General features: G+C 38.2%; 2 protein-coding genes across 2 annotated transcripts; both read left to right on the forward strand.

Annotated features, from left to right (window-relative positions):
- Positions 1-1,341: 1,341 nt before the first annotated feature.
- Positions 1,342-1,530, forward strand: LOC311168138 (small nuclear ribonucleoprotein G-like; the record flags this gene model as incomplete). Its single annotated transcript, XM_084229476.1, has 1 exon — positions 1,342-1,530. The coding sequence occupies one exon, from the start codon at positions 1,342-1,344 to the stop codon at positions 1,528-1,530; it is 189 nt and encodes a 62-aa protein (XP_084085602.1).
- Positions 1,531-17,990: 16,460 nt separating this feature from the next.
- STEAP1 (STEAP family member 1) lies at positions 17,991-24,332 on the forward strand (the record flags this gene model as incomplete). The annotated part of the gene is made up of 4 exons (XM_084229477.1): positions 17,991-18,074; positions 20,336-20,848; positions 21,253-21,417; positions 24,075-24,332. The coding sequence occupies 4 exons, from the start codon at positions 17,991-17,993 to the stop codon at positions 24,330-24,332; spliced, it is 1,020 nt and encodes a 339-aa protein (XP_084085603.1).
- Between the last annotated feature and the right edge of the window lie 236 nt (positions 24,333-24,568).

Raw genomic sequence — 24,568 nt, forward strand, 5'->3', positions numbered from 1 at the left:
AAAGGCCAAATACAAACACAGCCCACTACATAAGAGCATTTAAACATGAAAAAAAAAAATTAATTTTGTAGGGAAAAAATAGATACAAATGACAATCCATGTGAAAGGAAATAAAACTATACCCCCATATCCCACAATATAATGATATAAAAATTAATTCTAAATGCATTAAAGATAAATGCAAAATTAAGCAATAAAAATCCTAAGAAAAATCTAGAATATATGTACAACTAAAAGCTTTCTTTAAAAAGTTGACTTTATAAAAGTAAATTGTTACATGGCAAAAGATACCCTAACAAAAATTAGTAAAGAATTAGCAAATAATCTGTGAAGACATGCTTTAATTTTGGAGTAGAGAAAAACAAATTAAAGTAGCCATATAATGAACTTACGTATATATCATATTGGCAATTTACTTGTTTGCTAAAGTGAAATGTTGCTTGGTCTGCCAGGCAAAGGAACTGCTAACAGAAATATGTTATTAAGGATGTTTTTAAGAAGTAATCTGCCATTATCAATTAAATTTACATTTCAGGCAACCTCTGCCCAGAAGTCTCACACTTGAACACCTATCACATAAAAATGAAATCTCACACTTGAACACCTATGACATAAAAATGAACGTGCCAGTGAGTAAGAATATCAGTACACGGATGTTTTTGTAGCTTTGTTTGGAAAGGCAAAAATTGGCAAACCTACAAGGGTTTTTTTTAGAACGTCACTGACAAAAACAGATGTTTCAATATGTTAAGCCACAAAACCCTTACTCGACACACTCAGTTCCACTTGAACACTATCCTTGACCTAGGAAGAAAACTAGTATTTTCCTTCATCTTCCTTCTTTACATTCTTTCATCTTCCTTCTTCCTCTTGTTTCCTCCATTTAAACACTTTCAAATTTTTTAATTCTATGTCAGCAAAACTTCTCGAACCCTTTAAGATAATGACATGTCCAATATTTTCCATCAGAAAGAAAATCACTCTATTTGTTTTCACACTCACTATTTCCCATTAGACTAAACCACCTTTAAATAAGGTAGTCCTATGAGATTCCAAGAAATTGATTAACGATTATATGACTAAAAAGCAGCAATACATTGTGTAACCCTATCCACATGTAACATCTTTCTCTGGAAAGATGTAGAACAAATTCTCAACAGAGCAACTTCATTTGGTTGGTGGAGTTACTATTCATCCTTATTTTATTTCTGTTCTACAAAGTCCACATTTCATTCAATAAGTATATAAGTAATATATTGTGTCATTGGAACCCATAAAAAATACAATGTTTTAAAATGTCATTATCACCGGAAGCATTTTTGAGCATATTGAGTAGACGCCATGAGTAAAGCTCACCCTCCCAAGATGAAAGAAAATATGAACAAGACATTATTACTGAAATTAAATGGTGGCAAACTTTCCCAGGAAATACTACAGGGATTTGATCACTTTATGAATCATGTGATAGTTGAATGTATGGAGATGGCAAGCAGTGGGCAACAGACCAATATTGGAATGGTGGTGATATGAGGAAATGGTACCATTATGTTAGAAGCCTTTAACTGAATATAAACAATGGCTGTGTTCACAAGATAAATCAATTACATCCACATGCTCCCTCTCCACAGCATCTTTTTAATATGATACAAAATTGGGTCATAGACTTTTCTTACTGAACACTTTTGTTAAATAAACTTTTGTAATAGTCAAAAAGATAAACATGCAATTTGGATGGAGCTGGAAGGGAACATGCACAATGAAATAAGCCAGAAAGAAAAAGAAAAATACCGGATGGTCTCACTCATAGCAGGAATTTAGAAAATCTAAATAAGGGACCAGGAAAAAGACTAATTATAACAAAGTAAAAATCAAAACCAACAAGCAACTATAAACCAGAGACACAATGGGTGAGGGGGAAAGGAGTAGGATCAAAACAAGGGAGGTGGGAATTGTATGGGGACTGTAACCAAAATGAAAATGCATACATTGTGCAAAAATGAAAAATGATGTAAAAAATACATGAAATTAAAAAATTAAAAAAAAACTTTTGTAATAGTCAATAAAGAACTTTATCTAATTTTTGTCTTCACCCATATTGATGTATTATATGAGTGAGAGAGGATGATTTTTTCTTAAGATTTTATTTATTTATACAAGAACTGTGGTATAGGTCAGAGGTGTGGGAGGGTGAGTGGATTCACCAGAGACAGAGCGGAGAGCAGAACAGGCATACGGACCACAGACACTGCTGAGGGGAGCAGCGGGCAAAGCAGGAGAGATCTGCCATGCTATGTGGCTTTCTCGCCTGGCCAGCTGGGAATCGAACCTGCACTGCAGAGGTTGCAGACAGCTTCACAGTGCAGGGCTCAACCCGCTGCACCACCAGGGAGGCCCGGTGATATTTTTTAAAGATACTTATTTAAATAGTGAAATGAATAATTTAATTCGCAACATATAAAATTAGCCCAGAAAATAGTAGACCTACTCTTATGTCTGAGACTACAAGTGAAATTTTTCAATGTAATTTTAAAGGAAAGGGCGATTCTATCTGGTAGCCTCTAAATTTTGAGAAAGTGGTCAGTAGCCTCCTGCTCATTTGCTTTTGTCCAGTGGCATGTAAATATAAGATGGATGCTGATATACCTACATAAGTAAGATTACCACTAAGAAAAGCTCAGGAAGTATAACTCTACTGAAAATATATTAGCCCATAAAACCAAGTTACTGCTATTCTTATTCTGGAGCTTATTGAGAAATAAGTCTCTATGAGGTTATATCATAAGTAGCTATAATAGAAAGCATCTTGAAGAGGTCACACACTAAAGAAGCCATAATTCTCCCATAATGGGGAAAAATCACATTACATGTAGCCTTTCTAGGAAGATAGGTATTGAATGCACCATGAACTTGAGGATACTATGCCAAGGAGAACTAAGTCTCGGTTTAAGTGGTTCTTCTGATTTAAAGTTATAACAACTTACCCTCCCTCATTTCAATATAACATTATATTTCAGCAACTCAAGGTCCTAAAATGAGTTCAGTTAATACAGATAAAAAAACTATCTCAATCTCATGCTTTCCAATAACCTGATTAACATAAAACAATATGAATGGTGGTAAAAACAGCATCAGAACCAATGACAAGTCTTAGACTCTAGACATGTAGCTGCCACTAGCTGACCTTGAGTAAGTCTCCTAATTAATTTTTCTTTGCTACAACATGGTTAAGTTAGATGATTTCTAAATCTCCTGCCAGAAATTCTACAGCTTTCTGTCTGGTTGTAATCAGAACTGAAGAACTGACAACTTGTCAGCCTATGGACACAACTAAGGTCCTCCCTTCCTCTGCCCCTCAGTGCAATAAATCTGGTTCTCCTTGTTTTCAGTGCTTTTTCCTTCCTCCTACCAATTCTATGCTTGCATTCACCCATTATTCTCCAGCAACAATAACAATGTTCATTGAACAATTTATCTATGCCATACACTTTACATTTATTATCTCATTTAAACCTGATCTACCTTATGAAATAGGCAAAATTATTTTCTCATCTTACATATCAGAAGCCTGACACTTAGGAAGACAGTTTTTCCTTCACTGCTACCTATGAATGCTATATTCCTATGTATACCGTAGAATAATCTTTTAACATCTTGAATGAAGTCCTTGACCATTGCAAATAACCTGATTAACATGTAAGAACAGTAGTAAGGGCCTCCCTGGTGGCGCAGTGGGTTGAACGCAGCACTGTGAAGCTGTCCACAGCCTCTGCAACCCTGGTTTGATTCCCAGCCGGCAGGGAGATTCCCACATGGTGTGGCAGACCTCTCCTGTTGCATCCACTGGCCCCCTCAGCAGTGTATTTCAGTCATCTACCTGTTTTGCTCCCCACTCTGCCTTTGGTGAATCCTCTCACCCTCCCGCGCCTCTGGCCTGTACCCCGGTTCTTGAATAAAAAAAAAAATCTTTAAAAAAAAAAAGAACAGTAGTAAAACAATGGTAACAAGTATACAAGGAATAAAGAAGCAATCTCCCAATGTCTCAGTTCACTGCTATTTTCATGATTCTTAAGTAAATCCCTTAAATGATTTCTGAGGTTTAAATGGTTGTGGAAGCTGTTTGAGGAAAAGAATGATTTTTCTAGCTACTTTCCTGCTAATCTGCATAGATTTAAGGCTTCTTCAGCAAAATAGATTTTGGTTGCAATAGGTTTATTTTGATCAGGACAAGATTTTCACACTCACAAAAAGTAAATCAACAGGTCAGGAACCAGAGAAACATTTTGGTCACAGGAACTTCTTTCCTTTCTAATCAACTAAGTGTAAATGACTGATATTCCCTTAAGCTGTGAGAAAATTATGAGAAACATTACATTGTGGCTGTAAACAGTAAAATGACCTTGCATTCTGGAGCAGGTTACTTATCCTAAGTCTCTCCTTTGTAAAATGATAGGAAGTACCTCTTTGCAAGGGAGTTTATAAGAAATAGATAATTTATATTAAATACTTAAAATGGTAAGCATTCAGTAAATATTAGATACAAATAATGTAGACATTGATAATAAAACATATTATAAAAAGATGCACACACATATGTATACACATGAGAAAACCAAGAGGATCCCACAGATAACACAGAAACTGATGCTTACTCTAAACCTTGTGAAAATTATTTAGACCTTGAAATATGCTCAAACAGCATAATACCACAAAACTACAAAGACTGCCTGCTATCTTTCCAGTGAGTTTGAGGAAGTCAGGTAAAACAACTAAGCAGAAAACAGCACCAGCGGCCCCTGCAGACATTCATTTTTACTGCAAAGGGCTCTGGAGCCACCTTGTGGCCACATGGCACAGCCGTTGAACAACAAATCCAGCTCTACAGAAGCTGTGAAGTCTGAGCTCTCAAAAGGCCCTGTTTAATAATAGAGGAGTTAAATAATTTCCTTTAGAGAAAGAGCCCTATCCATCTCAGATGGAAATAGTCCCTAAAATTCACCTTACTTCCAAACCTATCTTGTTTTTACTGAATTAACTCAACTAACCATTCTGTGAAACTGGTGGTGAGTCGTTAAGGATTCTGCAGCTACCAATGACTAGGAAAGATAGTCTAGTTCTACGACTTAATAGAGCTTGATCCAAAAAGAACTACCATAGAGGTGTGTAGTCAGAAATGAGGGATTTGCAAGAAGCTAGTCAGAATAGAAAGGCAATACTAAGGGCAGGCCTAGAAAGGACTGAGTATTCTCTGCTAATACTAGACATATGAGAAAGGTCAATACTTTCAGAAGCTCACCTAGGAGAAATCTTTAGGAAATACTAAGAAACAACAAATAACATAATATGTTAGCAATTTCCTTATTAATAAAACACAGTAGAAAATTTAAAAAATTTTAAATGAGACTATATCAAACCAAAAAACTTCTCCACAGCAAAATAAATCATCATTAAAATAAGAAGACATCCTGCTGAACAGGAGAAGATATTTGCAAACCATCTGTCATACAAGGGGTCAAGCAATAATCAAAATATATATAAACAACTCAACAATGAAAAAAACAACCTAATCAAAAAATGGGCAGAGGACCTAAACAGACACTTTGCCAACAGATACATGGAAAGATATTTACTCCTCTTATTGTTAGAGAAATGCAAGTCAAAACACCAATGACAGGGCCTCCCCTGGTGGCACAGCGGTTGAGTGCTGGGCTGAGAAGCTGCCCGGAGCCTCTGCAGTGCTGGTTCCACCCCCTGCTGCCAGCGAGGGTCCCACATGGCGCCACAGACCTCTTCTGCGGCGTCAGCTGCTCCCCTCAGCAGTGTATTTCGTCAGTCTGCCTGTTCTGTTCCCTGCTCTGGCTCTGATGAATCCTCTCACCCTCCGGTGCTTCTGACTGTACCCAGTGCTTGTATCAATAAATAAATAAATTTAAAAAAAAAAAACCAATGACATATCATTTCACTCTTCCAAAAATGGCTACTCAATAGACAAGATAGGGGAATAAACTAAGTACTCACTGATAAATGGTTGAAAATGTGACATATACATCTATACACATACACACACCAATGAAATATTATTCAGCAATTAAAAAGAATGGAATCTGTTATTTGCTACATGAATGGATCTTAAGGGTATTTTGCTAATCAGAGAAAGACAAATAGCATATGATCCCACTAAGTTATGGAATATATAAGAAAAAACCTTAGATTATGACAACAGAATGGTGACTACCAAAGAGGAAGGGAGTGGAGCAGAGAAGGGGCGAGGGCAGAGGTTAGAACAGGGAGCAGGGGTCCAGTGGATGAAAACGAGACCTTTAATGGTGGATATGATGACATGGTGTGATATAGATATTCATCAAGGTGTAAAGCAGTATTCCTGAAACATACGATGTAAACCAATATTACCTCACTAAAAAAATAATTTTAAATTTTCAATTAAAAAAACAATAAATTTTCTGGTTATCCCAAATAAGCAGTAGTTCTCAGGGAACAGTACTAAGTTTATAAAGCTAATTCTTAAAAATAAACATGATGCTAGACCAAAGGAAAATGTAATCCATATATACCACCTCCGGTTAGGGGAAAAAAGCAAAACCTTTTCTTTTTACCAGTGAAAATTCTTTCATTCTTTTGAAGTCAAATTCAAAACATCCATTCCTCCATTGTATCTTGCCTAACCAATTAAATCCTAACTCATTTCCTCCACTGCTTCTACGAATTTTAGGTACCCCAGCAATATCTTCTTACTCGGTACTTGGATAATAAGACTAGTTATGCATTTTTTCCCCTAATGACTCAATTATTCATATTCCTTGTCTCCCCACTTCATCCAAATAAGTTTTATATACTTTGAATGCAGGGAATAAGTCCTCAATTTTTGCTGCTTCAAAAATGGGATCTCTGGGGGCCTTCCTGGTGGCATAGGGGTTAAAAACAGCGCTATCAAGCTATGGCCAGCCACTGCAGCACGAGTTCAAACCCTGACCTGCTGGGGAGCTACCCACATGGCACAGCAGACCTCTCCTGCCACGCCTGCTGCTCCCCTCAGCAGTGTATTTCGCCAGCCTGCCTGTTCTGTTCCCCTCTCTGGCTCTGGTGAATTCTCTCATCCTCCCGCGCTTCTGACTGTACCCAGTGCTTGTATAAATAAATAAATAAATCTTAAAAAAAAAAAAAAAACCTCAGCCTTATTAAGCTATCTGCAGCCACTGCAGCATGGGTTCAATTCCCAGCCAGAAACTGCCCACTTGGTGCAGCAGACCCCTCCTGACTTGCCCGCTGTTCCCCTCAGCAGTGTATTTCAGTCAATCTGCCTGTTCTGCTCCCCACTCTGTCTCTGGTGAATCCTCTCACCGCCCCCCCACATCTCTAGCCTATACCCCAGTTCTTGTATGCATAAAGAAATAAATCTTTTAAAAAAAAAAGAATAATCTCTCTCATCCTTAAAAAAAAAAAAAAAAAAAAAGATTCTGTAACTGCTTGCCCCAATTCTCTTTCCTTTCTTATTCAACCTTATGGGAAGACGAGAGTAATTGTCTTCACTCTCTTCATTCTCTCCTTCCCCAACTCTTCCTTGAAGTACTTAGTACTTGTTCTCACATAGTTGGAAAAGTCCTATTAAATGTTGGGTCCAACAGAATATTTGTTCATTTCCTATGTTTTATGATTTTTTAGTAGCACTTAACATTATTGACCAGTTACTCTTCATTAAATTTTTCCCAAAGTATTCTTCATCATTATTTATCAGCTCCTGACTACTTATGAACATATAATATACATGTATACAATTGTGCTCAGATCCATGGTTAAAGTTATATTGTACAAACAACTACAATAAATCTATTCCATCAAGTTCTAAGTTACAAGGCATACAGGGCTAAAATGGAATGATCTCTGCTCTTCTAAAATTCAAATGTTAGTGGTGGTAACAAACACATAAAACATATACACATATTTAAAAACTCAGAAAAGAATATAATATCAAGAATGCTAGGGTATGTGCTAAGCTACTATAACACAAAGGACCAACAGAGTGATTTAAAGAAAATAGTTTATACAACTCAGAAGCAAAAAAATCCAATTAACAAATGAACAGATCTGAATAGACATTTTTCCAAAGAAGGCATACAAGTGACCTGACCAAAAGGCACATGAAAAGGAAGGTGCTCAACATCATTAATCATCAGAGAAGTGCAAATCAGAAACACACTGAGACATTACCTCAAATCTGTTAGAATGACTATTATTAAAAAGATTAAAAAAATAACAAATGTTGGTGAGGAAGTAGAGAAAAGAGAACTCTTGTGCACTTCTGATGGTAATGTAAATTGGGGCATCCACTATGGGAACATTATGGATGCTACTCCAAAAATTAAAACTAGAACTTACCACATGATCTAGGTATTTATCCAAAGAAAATGAAAATATTAACTCAAAGAGATATCTACACCATTATGATCATTATGGCATTATTTACAATAACCAAGACACAAAAACAACTTAAGTGTCTGTTGGTGGATGAATGGATAAAGATGCGTATGTGTGCATGCACACACACAATGGAATACTGCTCACTCATAAAAAAGAATAAAATCTTGCCATTTGTGACAAATGGACCTTAAGGGCATTATGCTGAATGGAATAAATCAGAAGAAAATACAAATACTGAATGATCTTCACTATATGTAGAATCTAAAACAAACAAGTAAGTTCATAGCCACAGAGAACAAACTGGAGGTTGACAGAGAGAGGGGTGGGGGATAAGAAAAACTGGTGAAGGGGGTCAAATGATAGAAACTGCCATTTATACAATAAATAATATAGATATAATGTATAGTATGGTAGCTATAGTTAATACTGTATTGCATATTCAAAAGTAGGTAAGAGAGTACTTCTTAAAAGATCTCACTGCAAGAAAAAATTGTAATTACGTATAGTAACATGTGACTAGAATTATCCTGGTAATCATTTTGCAATATATATATATATATATATATATATATATATAAAATCATGTTATATACTTGAAACAAATAAAATGTTATGTAGCAACTATATCTCAAAAAAAAGTTTGTTGAGCAACAGATGGGAACCTAAAACACTAGAAAGAATGACTAAGATACATTTTTTTAAAAATAAATAATTTAATACGCCTCCAATATAAGTCTTCAACATCTTTATATTTCACTCTATATACCAGAACAAATTTTCCCAAAGAGTACTGAATTATTTATTTACAGTAGGATACAAATAATTGGTAAGGCTTAAAGGAGTACAATTTCCAGGAATTTTAGCCTTTTGATAGATAAAACAGATTCAAAGACAATTGAAAATATTTAGTCATGGAATTTTGAGCATCATTCAAGTAGTAATTGGTTAGAGTTTGATCTGTCAGCCTCAAAATAAAGCATCTACAATTGATGTTGACTGTTGATTGTGTTATTGAATGAACAATAAAGGGCTTGAGTTGGGGGAAATATACAGAAGAAATTTTAATCCATTCCCACAGGTAGACCTTCTCTATACCCCCAGCCATTTTCACACACAGATACTAGGGACAAACTGACCACATACTCTAAACATTACTTTACCAGCAGATCTTAAACTAATGAAGAGAATTAGTCATATTAGTTTAGTAGAATCAGTTACACCAGATAAGCTTTACCGTGATCCATGCTAAAACAACCACTTTGACAGAATATTTCTCCTTGAAGGTAAGTGATTTTGTCTCCTCTTAATATAAGTCTGACCATTCTTATGCAATAAGAGGTAGATTTGGAAATACTGCTAATCTTTTTTTGTGTGTGTGCCCTTAGGAGTTAGTTCGATTTCCCAAGGAGAAAAACTTTGGACAGTTCTTTTCATTCATCTACAACTTATTCTCTATTACACATTGTGATCATCTTTAATAGTATGATCATTTTTTATTTTCTCTCTCACACTATTTTATTCTGTTTACTTCCTGAATAACAATCCCATCAAGTTCTAAAATTAGGTTGTTCAGGTAAAAGAACTCATTGATTCTAAATTACAATGATTTCCCAACGATGTGTTAGTGGGAAATCACTAGTTTAATAGTCCATCCCCAGCAACACGGGAGAACAATTTTTGCTAATATTCTTTCTTGCTAAAGTTTATTACAAAATATCCAAATGACCCAAGTTTGTATCTTGCAGATGAATTCCTATTTTAAAATCCCCTAGTCTTAGTAGTCATACTCAAACTAGCATTGTGATTTTCAATATTTGTAATAGCATGACACTATTTCCCACCCATACTGGTTTTGAAAAGTCTGTGGCTGGCTGACTCAGAGCATTTTCAGATGTCTTTGGTTTATATTTTTCCAAAGAAATCTTTCTCTTCATCCCATATGCTAGTTACAGAAATCATCCAAACTGCAGAAATTTAATCAGTAATATTAACTCCTGACAATTCAATAAAAGTTCTTTAATGTCATTTTTTAAATTCAATACTGTGTTGCCTTTACAATATCTACAACCTAAGTAGTAAACAGCCATACATTTCCTATCATTTTACTTTGAAACATACTGTATTTATTCATCAGACTAAAATGTTAAACAAACAAAAAAAAAACTGTTGGAAGGAGTGCAAAACAAAATTGTTAGTCTAATAATAAAACAAAAATATTTCGGGCTAGATTTTAAGCATTTTGACTAGAAGGTAGAAAGCAGTTTTAAGTGATGTTTACTATCCATTTTATATTAATATAATAACTTAATTAATATAATAACTTCCACTCGTCTTGTGGAAAACAGATTAAGAAATTGTAAAAAAAAAATTTAAGAAAAGAAATTGTAAAGAATGTGTGCATATTGCTTTGTTTCACCATTTAAAACTCATGATCGCTTTAAAAATTCAACAATACCTACACATTTAATAAATGGTCGTAATGTTTTGCAGTCTGTGCCCCCCACACACAGATTAGTTTTCTAAAACTTCTTAAATGACTCTTTCTGGTTTCACTAGAAATAAAAAGCCTAAGATTCTATTCCTACCATAAGGAATCAGTCCCTAGTAACTTAACCTTCAAAGGCCTTTAACACGACCACATGGAAGGTCAATGACTACTAAAAACTACACAGAGAAACATGAACTTTCTGGTCCCCTGGCTATGAGAAAAGAATAATTCATGGAAAATGTGGTTGAATGTTTATTTTCATCTGTATTTTCTAATCGGACTAGTTCTGGGAATACTGTACACCAAATCCCAGGATGTTGCAATTCGGGTCTGAGACACTACCCGAGGTTGGCTCCAGCTCAGAGGAGTAAATCCCACTTTCTTCATCCCCCTCAGATTTTAAAAAACTATGAAAATTTTTAAAGCCTGACAGTAACTGAGCTTTAGATTTGGAAAGCTTGACTGCATTGGGGCACAGAAGTAACCTTTAGAAGGTGAGGAAATAAGAAGTAAATGTGCGTTTTAAGAGCTTGTACCTCAGAGGAAGGGTCTGCACAGTTTAGAACACAAGATTTGGACAATTTAGAAGACAAGTCACTCGCGGAGATTTAAATTCGGATTCCCGAATAGTAAAAACAGCCACTTCACAGAATTACTGTGACGTTTGAAATGTGCCAGCTAATTTCTAAAGCCATCCATCTCTAAGTGTGAGGTAAGCGTGCCTCTGCCTGGCTGGGAACTCATTAGAAACGGGCCCCACCCGACCTAGACGGGATCATGCTCAGTGAAATAAGCCAGAAAGAAAAGGAAAAATACCGGATGGTCTCACTCATAGCAGGAATTTAGGAAACCTAAATAAGGGACCAGGAAAAAAGATTAACTATAATAAAGTAAAAATCAAAATGAACAAGCAACTATAAACCAGACACACTAGGGGGGCAGGGGAGGGTGTAGGATCAAAACAAGGGGGGTGGGAATTGTATGGGGACTATAATCAAGATGAAAACGCATTCATTGTGCAAAAATGAAAAATGATGTAAAAAATGCATAAAAGAAAAAAGAAAAGAAACGGGCCCCATCCCAGGCGTCCAGAAAAGGCAACTGTGAGCGGGTCCCAAACCCGCTGTTGAACAATCCCTACAGGTGACAAGGTCAAAGTCTGCGCACCGCAACCCTCCAGGCCTGCACAAATGTTGGGCACTTGGGACAGGAAAGCAAGGCGAGCGCGGGAGGTCGGGGGAACACCCAGGACAGAGACCAGGGCTAAGGGAAAGGAAGGCGAGAGCCGCCGCCTCGCCAGGTGGAGAAACAGGTCCGGCCGCCAGGACCCGGGGCCGCCGTGCCCAGAGGCCGCGCGGCCGCCGGGCGCCAGCAGGGGGCGCTGCAGAGGCCCCCGCGCCGGAGGCGGGGTCGGCCGCGCGCAGCCGGCTCAGCTCCCCGGCTCCCCCGGCGCCGCGTGGGGCCGGCACCTCCTCGCAGCTGCCGCGGCCGCGACTTACCGGCAGGTCACGCCGAGGAGCGGGTGAGTCCCCTGAGCCCTCTGCTTCGCCGCTCGCTCCGCGCCTCCTCGGGCCCCTGCGAGGAGCGCCGCCGGGGAGCCTCGGGAGGGGTGTGGCGGGAGCGGCCGCGGGCTGGGGGCGCCGCTGCGGGACCCGCGCGCGCCGGGCGCCCTCCCCGCGCCCTCCAGAGCCGCCCCTTGCTGCCCCGCTCCCCGCCCCGCAGTCGCGGCCGCCTGGGGCCCGAGCAGGGGCTCCCCAGGAAGCCTTTTCTCTAGGGGCTGGGGTTATGGTGGGATATTAAGTCTGCCCTAAAGTTGGGTTCTGATGGCGAGTTTTCCGATTTGGCAAAGTTGGTTGGAGTTGGTCTCTGCTCATGAATGATTGATACAAGGCCTGTAAAAGTGGTGCGGCTAGTCTTCAGGTCTCCTAGGAACAGGAAGTTTTCCTTTTAAGCCCCTGGAATATTTGCCCTACTCTTTCAGGATCTGCAAGCCAGAGTTGTGGGGAGTGAGAGGATTCACCAGAGACAGAGTGGGGAACAGAACAGGCAGACTGACTGAAATACACTGCTGAGGGGAGCGGAGGTCTGCTGCACCATGTGGGTTGCTCCCTGGCCAGGGATCGAACTCATGGTCTATTGGCTGTGGGGAGCTTCATAGGTTGCATCTTAGCCCCTTGCGCCACCAGGGAGGCCCCAAGGTTTTAAATATGTTATGGATCAAGTCCACTGGAAAGTTTGTAGACATAAAATTTACGTCTGCTTCCAAATTCCTCTGTTCCTTTTGTTAAAAAAAAAAAGTCTCTCAACAGCTTGACATTTCATGAAAATGAAAGGTCATTCATTTAGCACACAATGTTAAGCACAGGGAGGAAGCAATACTGAAAAAAACAACCCCTTGAAGAAATGGATCTCCCCTCACTCAGTTCCAGTGTGCACACGGGAGAGAATATACAAGGTTTGGAAATGCAGGGCAATTCACAGGTTATCCCAGTCACTGAGTTCGTCATATTCTAAACTCTTCTACATAAACATGAGTAGGTTGGGCTGTGTCAATATTTAGCAGAAACATGGGGTCATCTGCACTGGCACAGCAAAACAGAAACAGTCACATCAGAAATATGCTTTGCTTTTAATGGGGATGAAAATTAGCGAAATTTAGGTCAATTCTGGAGTTCCTACCATCTGAACACTGTGCTGTTTCCTGTTGTTTATTTTTTTGTATGAAAAGATTCTACTGTAGACCTTATATTACCCATTGGTTAATGTCTAAAGGAAACCAACATATTTTACTTGAATGATATTTTATTTTCTTGGCTTCTGAGTACAAAATTGACTGTGAGCCACACCACACAGTCAAAAGCTTTCTAACAGCCCTAGACTTTTCTTTGACTTTTCTCTCTGGTTGATGTCCCTAAGGCGCAGACCAGTGACTGGGTAGCACATCATTCTGTTTCTGTGCATAGTGGCCCTCAATCAGCAAACACTGCCCACCTGCTGGAAGCCCCAGGACCAGGTTTAGAGAGGCATCACCCTTCTCATGCCACCCTCTATCCATATAACATCGTCTTCCTTCATTATTCATCGTTGTATCGTGAAGTTACTTGTTCAAATATCTGCCTTATCTGCCAGTCTTTGAGAGTTGGCGAGCAGAAACTCCATCTCATTTAACTTTGCGTTCCAACTCCCTTGCATTGTTGTACACAATCTAGTTATTGAGTTAATCTAGTTGAGTTAATACTCAACACAATCTAGTTGAGTTAATATGGATAAATGTAAATTTATATGTTATCTGTGTCATCCTGCAGCTCACAGAGTTAAAACGTCTTTTAAATGTAGTGAATTATTTCTTGTCTTTGATTACAGTAGATAAACTTCTACTCCTAGACAAATCACCCCCCCACACACACACACACACATACATTTATAATGTTGGCTAAACCACTAAATGGCTTGGAATAATGCTCCTTAAGAAAATAGAGGGCCTCCCTGGTGGTGCAAGGGGTTAAGCACCACACTGTGAAGCAATCTGCAGCCTCTGCAGCACAAGTTAGATCCCCTGCCAGCCAGGGAGCAACCCACATGGCGCAGCAGACCTCTCCTGACTCGCCCGCTGCTCCCCACAGCAGTGTATTTTAGTCAGTCTGCCTGTTCTGTTCCCCACTCTGTCTCTGGTGAATTCTCTCACCCACCCCCCTCTGGCCCATAGCCCAGCTCTTGTATGCATAAATGGATAGATCTTTAAAAAAAAAAAAGAAAAAAGAAAGAAAAGAAAAAAGACTGTAAGCTCCTCAGAACAGACATGCAGTCTCATTTCAATATTTCCTTCTCAGTACTATTGATGGATAAGAATAGAAAAACTGGAAAGGAGCTACAAGATCAAGAACCTAACTCACACAAGGAGGTAGGGGTAGAAGCGATTAGTGTAAACCATTAACCCAGTTACAGAAACCAAGACTTTTAGGCATCAACGCCCAGATCAGGAGGCGCCACACACAAAAACTATCTGATTGCTATAAGGAGTGTCAGGAAGCACAGCCCATCCACCCACAATGATGAGCCCCTCCCTGAAGATGATAAAACCTAACACTGCCCTCACGAAGGGGCAGCACTCTTTCTGCCCACCTGTGACTATGCAGGTGCTTCCTTTCACCAACTCTCTCCCTCAGCAGGGCAGCAGCCTCCTGCCTGCCCATGACCTATAGCTGGGCTTCTCTTCACGGACCTCCCCCAGCGAAGGCAGCTCTCCTCAAGGCCGCCTGCCTACAGCCATGCAGGCCTCTCTCAGCAAACCTGGGCGGCTCTTCCTGCCCACTTGTGTCTATGCAAGTGTCCTTTACTTTCTGTCCCTTTCTCTAATAAACCTGCTCTTTAAATATAAGTAACTTCTCTGCCTCGTGGAGAAACTTGCCTGGGAAACTCACTGCGTGCTGATAAAAGGGGAGCTCTGGTGAAACCTTTCCCAGAGTGAACCCAGGGACCCCGCACTCCAAACCCACTGATTCCAAAAACAACATCACTATCTTAGGGTTGAGTTCATATATACTTGATGATTGGCGTATGTTTTACTTATAACTCTTTCAAATTCCAAATTATGAACACACAACTTAAACTAACTTGAGCAAAAAAGAGAAAGTATTACCTGTGTAACTGCAAAATTTAGGAACTTGTCTCAGGGACTCTAAATATTTACAATATGCCCCCAGTATTCATCAGTATTTTTTCCCATTTCTTACTTATACTTGGGTCTGTGAACTTCTGTTCTGATGAGTATGGCTTTCTTCTTACAGCATAGAAAAAAGCATGATAGACTTTTGTCTCAACAAAACATTAAAAACATCTTTCTCTTCCACTTTCATATATAATTACTAAAGTATTCCATTTGGTTCAGCTAGTGTTGTATGCTATCACTAAGTCAATCTATGATCAAGGGAATAGAGAACTGTGATGAGCCAGGACTGAGTCATATGCCCACTTTTGTGACCAAAGGAAGAGCATTTCTGCAAATGGAGGAAATGATATAGATTGTAAAAAAGTTGGGAAAGAATATGAGCATATCAATGCAACAAAAACCTTCCCCAAGAGTATTGTGAAATTTCCAAATAATGTATCTGGAAAATGTTCCAAGAGTATTCAAGAAAGACAAAGGCTGGCATTATATAAAGCTGATTCTTATTTATTCTTTGTGAAGAACAAACATTTAAAAGTTGTAAATGTTTTAAGTATTTTAAGCTAATCCTTAGAAACAGCTGCCCACTTGTAAAGTATTTATGTGCTCTAAAATTCAGAAACAGGGCCTCCCCAGTGGCGCAGCGGTTGAGCACTGGGTTGCGAAGCTGCCCGCAGCCTCTGCAGCACCGGTTCAATCCCTGGCTGCACCCCGGCCACCGGAGGAGGGTCTCACATGGCGTGCAGACCTCTCCTGCTGCCCGCTGCTCCCCTCAGCAGCGTACTTCGGTCCTTCTGCCTGCTCTGCTCCCCGCTCTGGCTCTGGTGAATTCTCTCACCCTCCCACGCTTCTGACTGTACCCAGTGCTTGTATAAATAAAAATAAATCTTTAATAAATAAATAAATAAATATTTTTTTTAATTTTTAAAAAAATAAAATAAAATTCAGAAACATTTGCAATCTTTTTTTGTCCATAAGATTATATATTCTGTTTTTCTCTTGAATTACATGAAATAGGAATTGGTGATGTATTCTTCTGGAAATAAATTTAGAACTAATAAAGACAGTGAATAATATTGTGACATCATGTATTTCCCTTCCTGAAAAAATGGTACACCAGGTCTGAATGAGAATCTGTGAAGGGCATTAAGAAAAAGATTCCTTTATAGGGTAGGAAGTTTCACAAATTAATTTCCAGTGGGTTGACCAGGAGAGTGGGCATGTCAATTATTGAGTACAGGGGCCTCCCTGATGGTACAAGGGATTAAGTCACAGCACTCTGCAGCACAAGTTTGATTCCAGGCCAGGGAGCTACCCACATGGCACAGCAGACCTCTTCTGTCTTGCCTGCTTCTCCCTTCAGCAGTATATTTCAGTCAGTCTGCCTGTTCTGCTCCCCATTCTGTCTTTGGTGAATCCTCTCACCCCCACACCTTTGACCTGTACCCCAGTTCTCATATGTATAAATAAATCTTTTGAAAAAAACTGTTAGAAATAATATATCAATACAGTGAAGGGGCAGTACTACAAAATCAATAAAAATCTATTATGTTTCTATATTGCAAATAATGGCCTAGAAGAGAAAGAAATCAAGAAAACAATCCCATTTACAATCACTGAAGTAAAATCTTGTGTCTGCTAGGCCAACTTCCCTTGCTAACATTGATCCTCTAAAAAAGGATGAATTACTAATTCTATTTGCCTTTATTTTTTTAAAGATTTATTTATTTATGCATACAAGAACTGGGGTACAGGCCCGAGGTGTGGAGGGGTGAGAGGATTCACCAGAGACAGAGTGGGGAACAGAACGGGCAGATGTACTGAAATACACTGCTGAGGGGAGCAGCGGGCGAGTCAGGAGAGGTCTGCTGTGCCATGTGGGTAGCTCCCTGACTGGCCATCAAACTCGTACTGCAGTGGCTATGGACAACTTCATAAATTGTGTCTTAACCCCTTGCTCCACCAGAGAGGCCCCTCTATTTGCTTTTAAGGGGACTTGATTTTCCTCTAAATGAGCATCTGGAGTGGGCATTCATTGCACAAAATTAGACAGTTATTGACACAAATGCACTGTTTTGAGAGTCTTGCAGCTTATAGTAAGGTTAAATGTGTAAATCAGCTACTACTTCTTTTTTTTTTTTTTTTGTGGGACCCTCGCCAGCAGCTGGGGAACGAACTGGCACTGCAGGAGCTGCAGGCAGCCCCGCAGCCCAGCGCTCAACCGCTACGCCACCAGGGGAGGCCCAGCTACTACTTCATTTTAATTGTATTTTATCTGCCATTCCACCATATCAGTAAATTTTTCATATTGTCCTGTCAAATATTAACATCATAAAGGGCAAAGACAAAGAAAATAATTTTTATTTTTACAGGTGGCTGAAGCTGTACTACTTTATAAAATTAATGGAGAACAGACAAAGCATCATAAACCAAGAAGAACTTTGGAAAATGAAGCCTAGGAGAAGTCTAGAAGAAGATAATTATTTGGTAAAATAATAATGATGATTAATTCAAATCTGTAAACATAACTCAAATGATTCTCTATATATTCCAGTGTTGTAAAAGTGATTTTCACCCCAGTCTGCTGATATCTTCAGTGATTACTGTCATGATATTGTGATGAGTGAAGAGTAGTGTAATGTATGAGAGAAATGGTACCTCAACTGACTGTCAAAGACTAGCTGAATAACCTTTCATGAGTCACTGAAAATTCTAGCTTTTGGTTTATCAATAATGTGAGAGAGTTGGACTGAATAACCTCCAATGCCCTTCCAATTCTTTCCGACATTCTGTGGATCTGTTTTTTAAGTGTCACTAGTGCCCATAGTTTTGTAAGCCTGTATGTTTTTGTCACCATGGCAGTTTACCAAGAGATCATCAAGTAAATTGATGCATCATTGTTTAACCAAAGCAAATCATTTTTGGAAAAGAATCACTTGTCCCACTTTTGTGCCAACTCAAGATTAAATGTTTCTTACCAACTAAAAAGGTTGTGGCAATTTTTTTTTTTTAAGATTTATTTATTTATTTATACAAGCACTGGGTACAGTCAGATGCGCAGGAGAGTGAGAGAATTCACCAGAGCCAGAGCTGGGAACAGAACTGGCAGACCGATGAAATACACTGCTGAGGAGAGTAGCAGGCGTGGCAGGAGAGGTCTGCGCGCCGTGTGGGACCCTCACCCGTGGCCGGGGATTGAGCAGGCGCTACAGAGGCTGCGGGCAGCTTCGCAGCCCAGCGTTCAACCGCTGCACCACTGGGGAGGCCCAAGGTTGTGGCAATTTTGGGTCCAAACTCTTTTTAATTTTCTAATTGATCTCAACTACAATTTTAATGAAATTATTTTAACTTTTATTTTATATTTTCTTGTGATGATATTGATTTATAAGATGTATATGATTCAGGGGAACAGGTTCACACATCTTAAAATGTATGTTAACACCAAAGCACCCATAGTCCTTCACCACTGCATATCTTAATTATTTTCCTATAAAAATTAATATATTATAAGCTTATAATATATTAAAATATTATAAGTATGAATAATAAAGTATGAATAAAATGGAATCATATTCATTTTCAAGTTAGCTATCCCAGTTGCAGCTTTACTGTTCTCCACTCTTAACCAGAAAATGGATGGCAAATGATTGTACTTAGATTGTATTAACATTCACAGATGACAGAAACTGTTTCATGCTCATCAACTCCCTTCTAAATGAAATAATTGGAAAAAATTTTAGATCTAGCAGAGATTTATTACTGAAAAAAAGTCAAGCTGTAAGCAGTCATTTTTCAACTCTAGAAGCTAAAGAGAACTATATGAATTAAAGTTAATCTGCATAAAATGAGGAAATGATCAAGATAATCAATATTATTTCAGGCATTAAAACATGGATCTACGTTTTGAACTAAAGAAATGAGGGATGATATTGGATATAAAAGTGAATTTATTCATAAAGTAACAATATTAAACATTCTGAAATAAGTTTTTGGGGTTTTTTGTTTGCTGATATATTGGTTAATTGGGAAAATGACAAAATATTTATCATCAACTTTCTCTTGAATTGCTGACTACCTCGAAATGCAGCTGGATAATGTTTTCAGGAAATAGATAATCCCTGTGGGATTTTGCTACTTATATTTCCTTTATAGCTTCTTGCAGACCATTTGTCTGTCAGTACTTACACAAAGGAGATATTTTAGAAATATAAAATCATTACAGTACTACATGATGGAAACTGCTGATGTTTAATAATAATAATTATATTATTACTATTCCTTTGTATTTGACTTAATGAAGAATTTAGTCTTCAGTTGTTGCAGATATTTATCCAGTAACCAACAAAAATATTATAAAATAAACACAACTATTACAACTTACAAATTATATTATTTTTGCCAAAGATTACTGGATTTTTTTTTTTTTACGTTTCTCAGTATCAGTTTTTTCATTGAATTATTCCTTTCTTTCATGCCTTCAAGATAGAAATGCAGCAGTATAAACTTTGGTGGATGTATCTGAAGCCTGTATTTCTTTTGGCTTAAAGAAAAATGAATGGGAAATCCCAATGTACCTAGGTGCACCTTTGATTAGAACTACATAAACATAGCTACTGTCAGCTAACAGATATCCAAAGTATAGTTTTGAATGTCCTTTTCTTTCCCTGATAAGCAAAATGAACAAGTAATTTAAGAGAAATCCCAGTGTTTTATTCAATTTTAAGATGTTTGTTTTCTTTGCATTGTAGAGTAAGAACTCAGGAGAAACCAGCATGCTGAAAAGACCTGTGCTTTTGGACTTGCACCAAACAACCTACTATGATGAATTTGATTGCCCTCCAGAGCTTCAACACAAGCAGGAGCTTTTTCCAAAGTGGCGCTTACCAATTAAAATCGCTGCTATTGTATCATCTCTGACTTTTCTTTACACTCTTCTGAGGGAAATAATTCACCCTTTTGTAACTTCCCGTCAACAGTATTTTTATAAAATTCCAATCCTGGTCATTAACAAAGTCTTGCCAATGGTTTCTATCACCCTCTTGGCACTGGTTTATTTGCCAGGTGTGATAGCAGCAGTTGTACAGCTTCATAATGGAACCAAGTACAAGAAGTTTCCACATTGGTTGGATAGATGGATGCTAACAAGAAAGCAATTTGGGCTTCTCAGTTTCTTTTTTGCTGTACTGCATGCAATTTATAGTTTATCCTATCCAATGAGACGATCCTACAGATACAAGTTGCTAAACTGGGCTTATCAACAGGTAGGATTATGATATGAACAATATGACTGAATTAAAAAGCCTAACAGATTAACACTTTCTTATTTTAATGTCAGTATCCCAGTGTTGAAAAAGTAATTCACATTTAAAATTGTTTCATTATAACTCTTCATTGAGATTTGGTTGTACAGTTTTACAGTGAAAAATTTAAGATGCAAATAGTAAACACAATTCTAACCATCAAATAGAGTATATAAATGTTGCACTCAAGGAAAGGTCAACAGCTCCTATGTCATTTCCTTGAAGGATTGCAAAAGCAAAGTCATACATTTATGAAGACTAGTTATTGCAGGGTCTTCATAGTGGACAGAGGGAGTAAAGAAGGAGGTTCTTATACAGAAAACATGTTATTTGTTTGCTTTCTGCCTCTTTCCACCCTCTGATAGGTCCAACAAAATAAAGAAGATGCCTGGATTGAGCATGATGTCTGGAGAATGGAAATTTATGTGTCCCTGGGAATTGTGGCACTTGCAATACTGGCTCTGTTGGCTGTGACATCTCTTCCATCTGTGAGTGACTCTTTGACGTGGAGAGAATTTCAATATATTCAGGTAAATGATACATAAATTACCCTGGTGCCTCAGAAATGTATATCTTTTTGTGCTTATATCAATTATATTGATTTTACCCCATCAAAAATAACATGGTTTTCTAACACTAAAGATTCCACACTTGTTCCAGTTAACAAATGTGCTCTCCCATCATTTTTACCTGTTGCTTCTAAATAAGTGTTTTCTTCACATAAAAGTGGCAATACTCAAAGAAAAATCTTTTTGTAACATTTGAAGTTTGTTAAGCAATTTGCAGCCCGTCTAAAACAACATATATAATATTTTAGAAATTTAATATTGATGATTTGTTAATTCCCCCAAAAGTTATTGGATATTCTTTTGCCTATCTGCTGAGTTTATTTATCCCTTTTAAGTTAAACGGTTTATACAATCCATACAAAAGCACCTCTTGAAATAAGGAGTTTTTAATCTACCAAAATTTTTCTAATATCTCATTTGAAAGGCTTCCTTTTCCAAGTTATATTTTACGTAGTTTTTTCACTTGAAGTCTCCAAACTTGAATATTCTTGGAATTCAAAACTGTCTCAGATTTACTGAGATTAATCCCCTCATACTAGATTTAACCCTAAAAGAGATATATGCCAAGATTCACAAGAGGATCCATGTCTGACAGGTTTCAAAGTAGTAAATTTAATTCAGTCATAAGCACTGCCAAGATTTTTTAAATTGCATAGCTTTAGCTTTTATTGGGGGACATCTTTGCAAATTCACAGTCATACATGTCCATACATATACTCCAACAGACATTTTAGCAGGGTGTCTGAGTAGTCTGGAAATTATGTCGCCTTGTGAGTTATTTCAGTGCAGCTCAGAGGTGGTGCCACATTTCCAAGCACAGTACTTGCTGATTTTGTGGATTCAACCTGCTAGACATTGGAGTTCTCTGTTGCTCATAAATAACTTTCTCTTATATTGCTCTCCCTATTATACATATGCTAAGCACCACTTTTCAAATTTAATTAGGAATTCTAGCTCTGCATCTTAACAGCTGAGTCCATTCCACAAAGTGCACAGCATCTCACCCACAATAAGTATACAATACATCTTTGGAAAATTAATCTTCAAACATGTATTTTTCAGTTACTAACCTAGAAAATTTTGGTTTATGATCCAAGAACTAGTTATACTTGATTTACCATGAAGATACATATCTGAAAATAGAAGCAGTTACTTGATTGTATTCACTGTGGCTTAAAAATATTTCCTAGGTCTCCCTGGCGGCCTAGGGGTTGGTAAGTCTCAGCGCTTCCACCTCGAACGCCCACTGTGACGGCCTCATTTCAAACTCTGGCCAGGGAGCTAATCGACATGGCACAGCAAACCTTTCCTGTCTCGCCTGCTGCTCCCCTTAGCATTGTTATTTCAATAGATCTGCCTGTTCTGCTCCCCACTCTCTCTGGTGAATCCTCTCACCCCCTGTTCCCACACCTCTGGCCTACACCCCAGTTCTTCTACACAAAACAAAATAAAATCTTTAAAAAAAATAATATTTTCTGCTGTATAATTGTGATCAGGGGCCTCCTCGTAGTGCAGGGATTAAAGTCTCAGTGCTGTCAAGCTATTGCCAGCCACTGCTGCCTGAGTTCAATCCCCTGGCCAGGGAGCTAACCCACATGGCACAGCAGACCTCTCCTGTCTCTCCTGATGCTCCCCTCAGCAGTGTATTTCAGTGGATCTGCCTATTCTGCTTACCTCTCTGTCTCTGGGTGAATCCTCTCACCCCTGCCCCCACACCTCTGGTCTACACCCCAGTTCTTATATACATAAATAAATTTTAAAAACAATAAATCTTTAATTGTGAGTCAGGTTCCTTCTCGTAGGCTCATGACCATTTCCAATGAATAGTGGATAGAAATCAAAAGTCTAGAAGAGCTGTGTCAAAGTGCCATAAAATTACCTAGGTGAACAATTTTTAAGCAATTCGGTCTTGATGGTACCAAGCATCCCAATGCAAGCTAAATTTTTTTTGCCACATCTCCATATCTCTATGTTTCGTTCAAGCATTGAATTAATTGTTGTTTATCCCCTTTATCAGAATGTTTGCTTTTTTTGGCATAAGCCGAGACCATTCACTTTTGCAATAATGTGCCAAAATCAGAGTCCGTCACTTTAATTGCCTTCACAATTGATAAAGATCACTAAAGTCAAAAGACTTTGAAGTAATCTTCAGTCAACCAACCAATATTTATTGAACACCTAACATGTACAAATTGTGGCGTTGATCCTGCAGTTAACCTGTGATAAGCCAGAGTCCCTCATTTTAGATGTCTCCTGATAAGCAAAATTAAGGCAAACACACAAAAACAACCATAAAATAAATATCTTACAAGAGATGAGAAATGTGTGAAGAAAGGGAAGACAGTGTTGTCAGGTAGCTGAGATTGAAAGGAGAAAGTTGGTGAATTTTCTCAACTAATATAGTTTAGATACAAAGACATTACCCTAAAGTAAGTGAGTGAGCAGGGGATGTGAAAATAGTAGAAAGATACAAGTGGACGTTGTTCACAAAAGTGAGAACAAAATAATCACAGATGAATGAAAGACGTTCTAAGCAACAACAAATCCAGATGAGGTAGGATGGAATAAACTTTTATTGAATCAGTCTTCACCAAGATAATTTTTGTTTTCTTTTGCAGAGCAAGCTAGGAATTGTAACCCTTCTGCTGGGCACAATACACGCATTGATTTTTGCCTGGGATAAATGGGTAGATATAAAACAATTTATATGGTATACACCTCCAACTTTCATGATAGCTGTTTTCCTTCCGATTGTTGTCCTGATGTGTAAAGCCATACTGTTCCTGCCATGCTTGAGGAAGAAGATACTGAAGATCAGACATGGTTGGGAAGATGTCACCAAAATTAGTAAAATGGAGATGTCTTCACAGTTGTAGAATTACTGTTCGCACACATTTTTGCTCAATATTGCTGCATTTTATCATAAACATTTCAAATTGTATTTGTTTAATAAAATGATAACTTGAGGAGCTAAATATTTCTTTGTGGGTGATGAGTTTGAAATATATGTATTTCTTGCAGATTTGATTCAAAGCAAAAATTAAAGTAATCCTTAGTACTTTCTGTATGTGCAGTAAAGCTAAGTATGACAAAATGATATCTTCTTTGTCAG

This window comes from Talpa europaea, assembly GCF_964194135.1.
Source record: "Talpa europaea genome assembly, chromosome: 3".
Classification (NCBI taxonomy): Eukaryota; Metazoa; Chordata; class Mammalia; order Eulipotyphla; family Talpidae; genus Talpa; species Talpa europaea.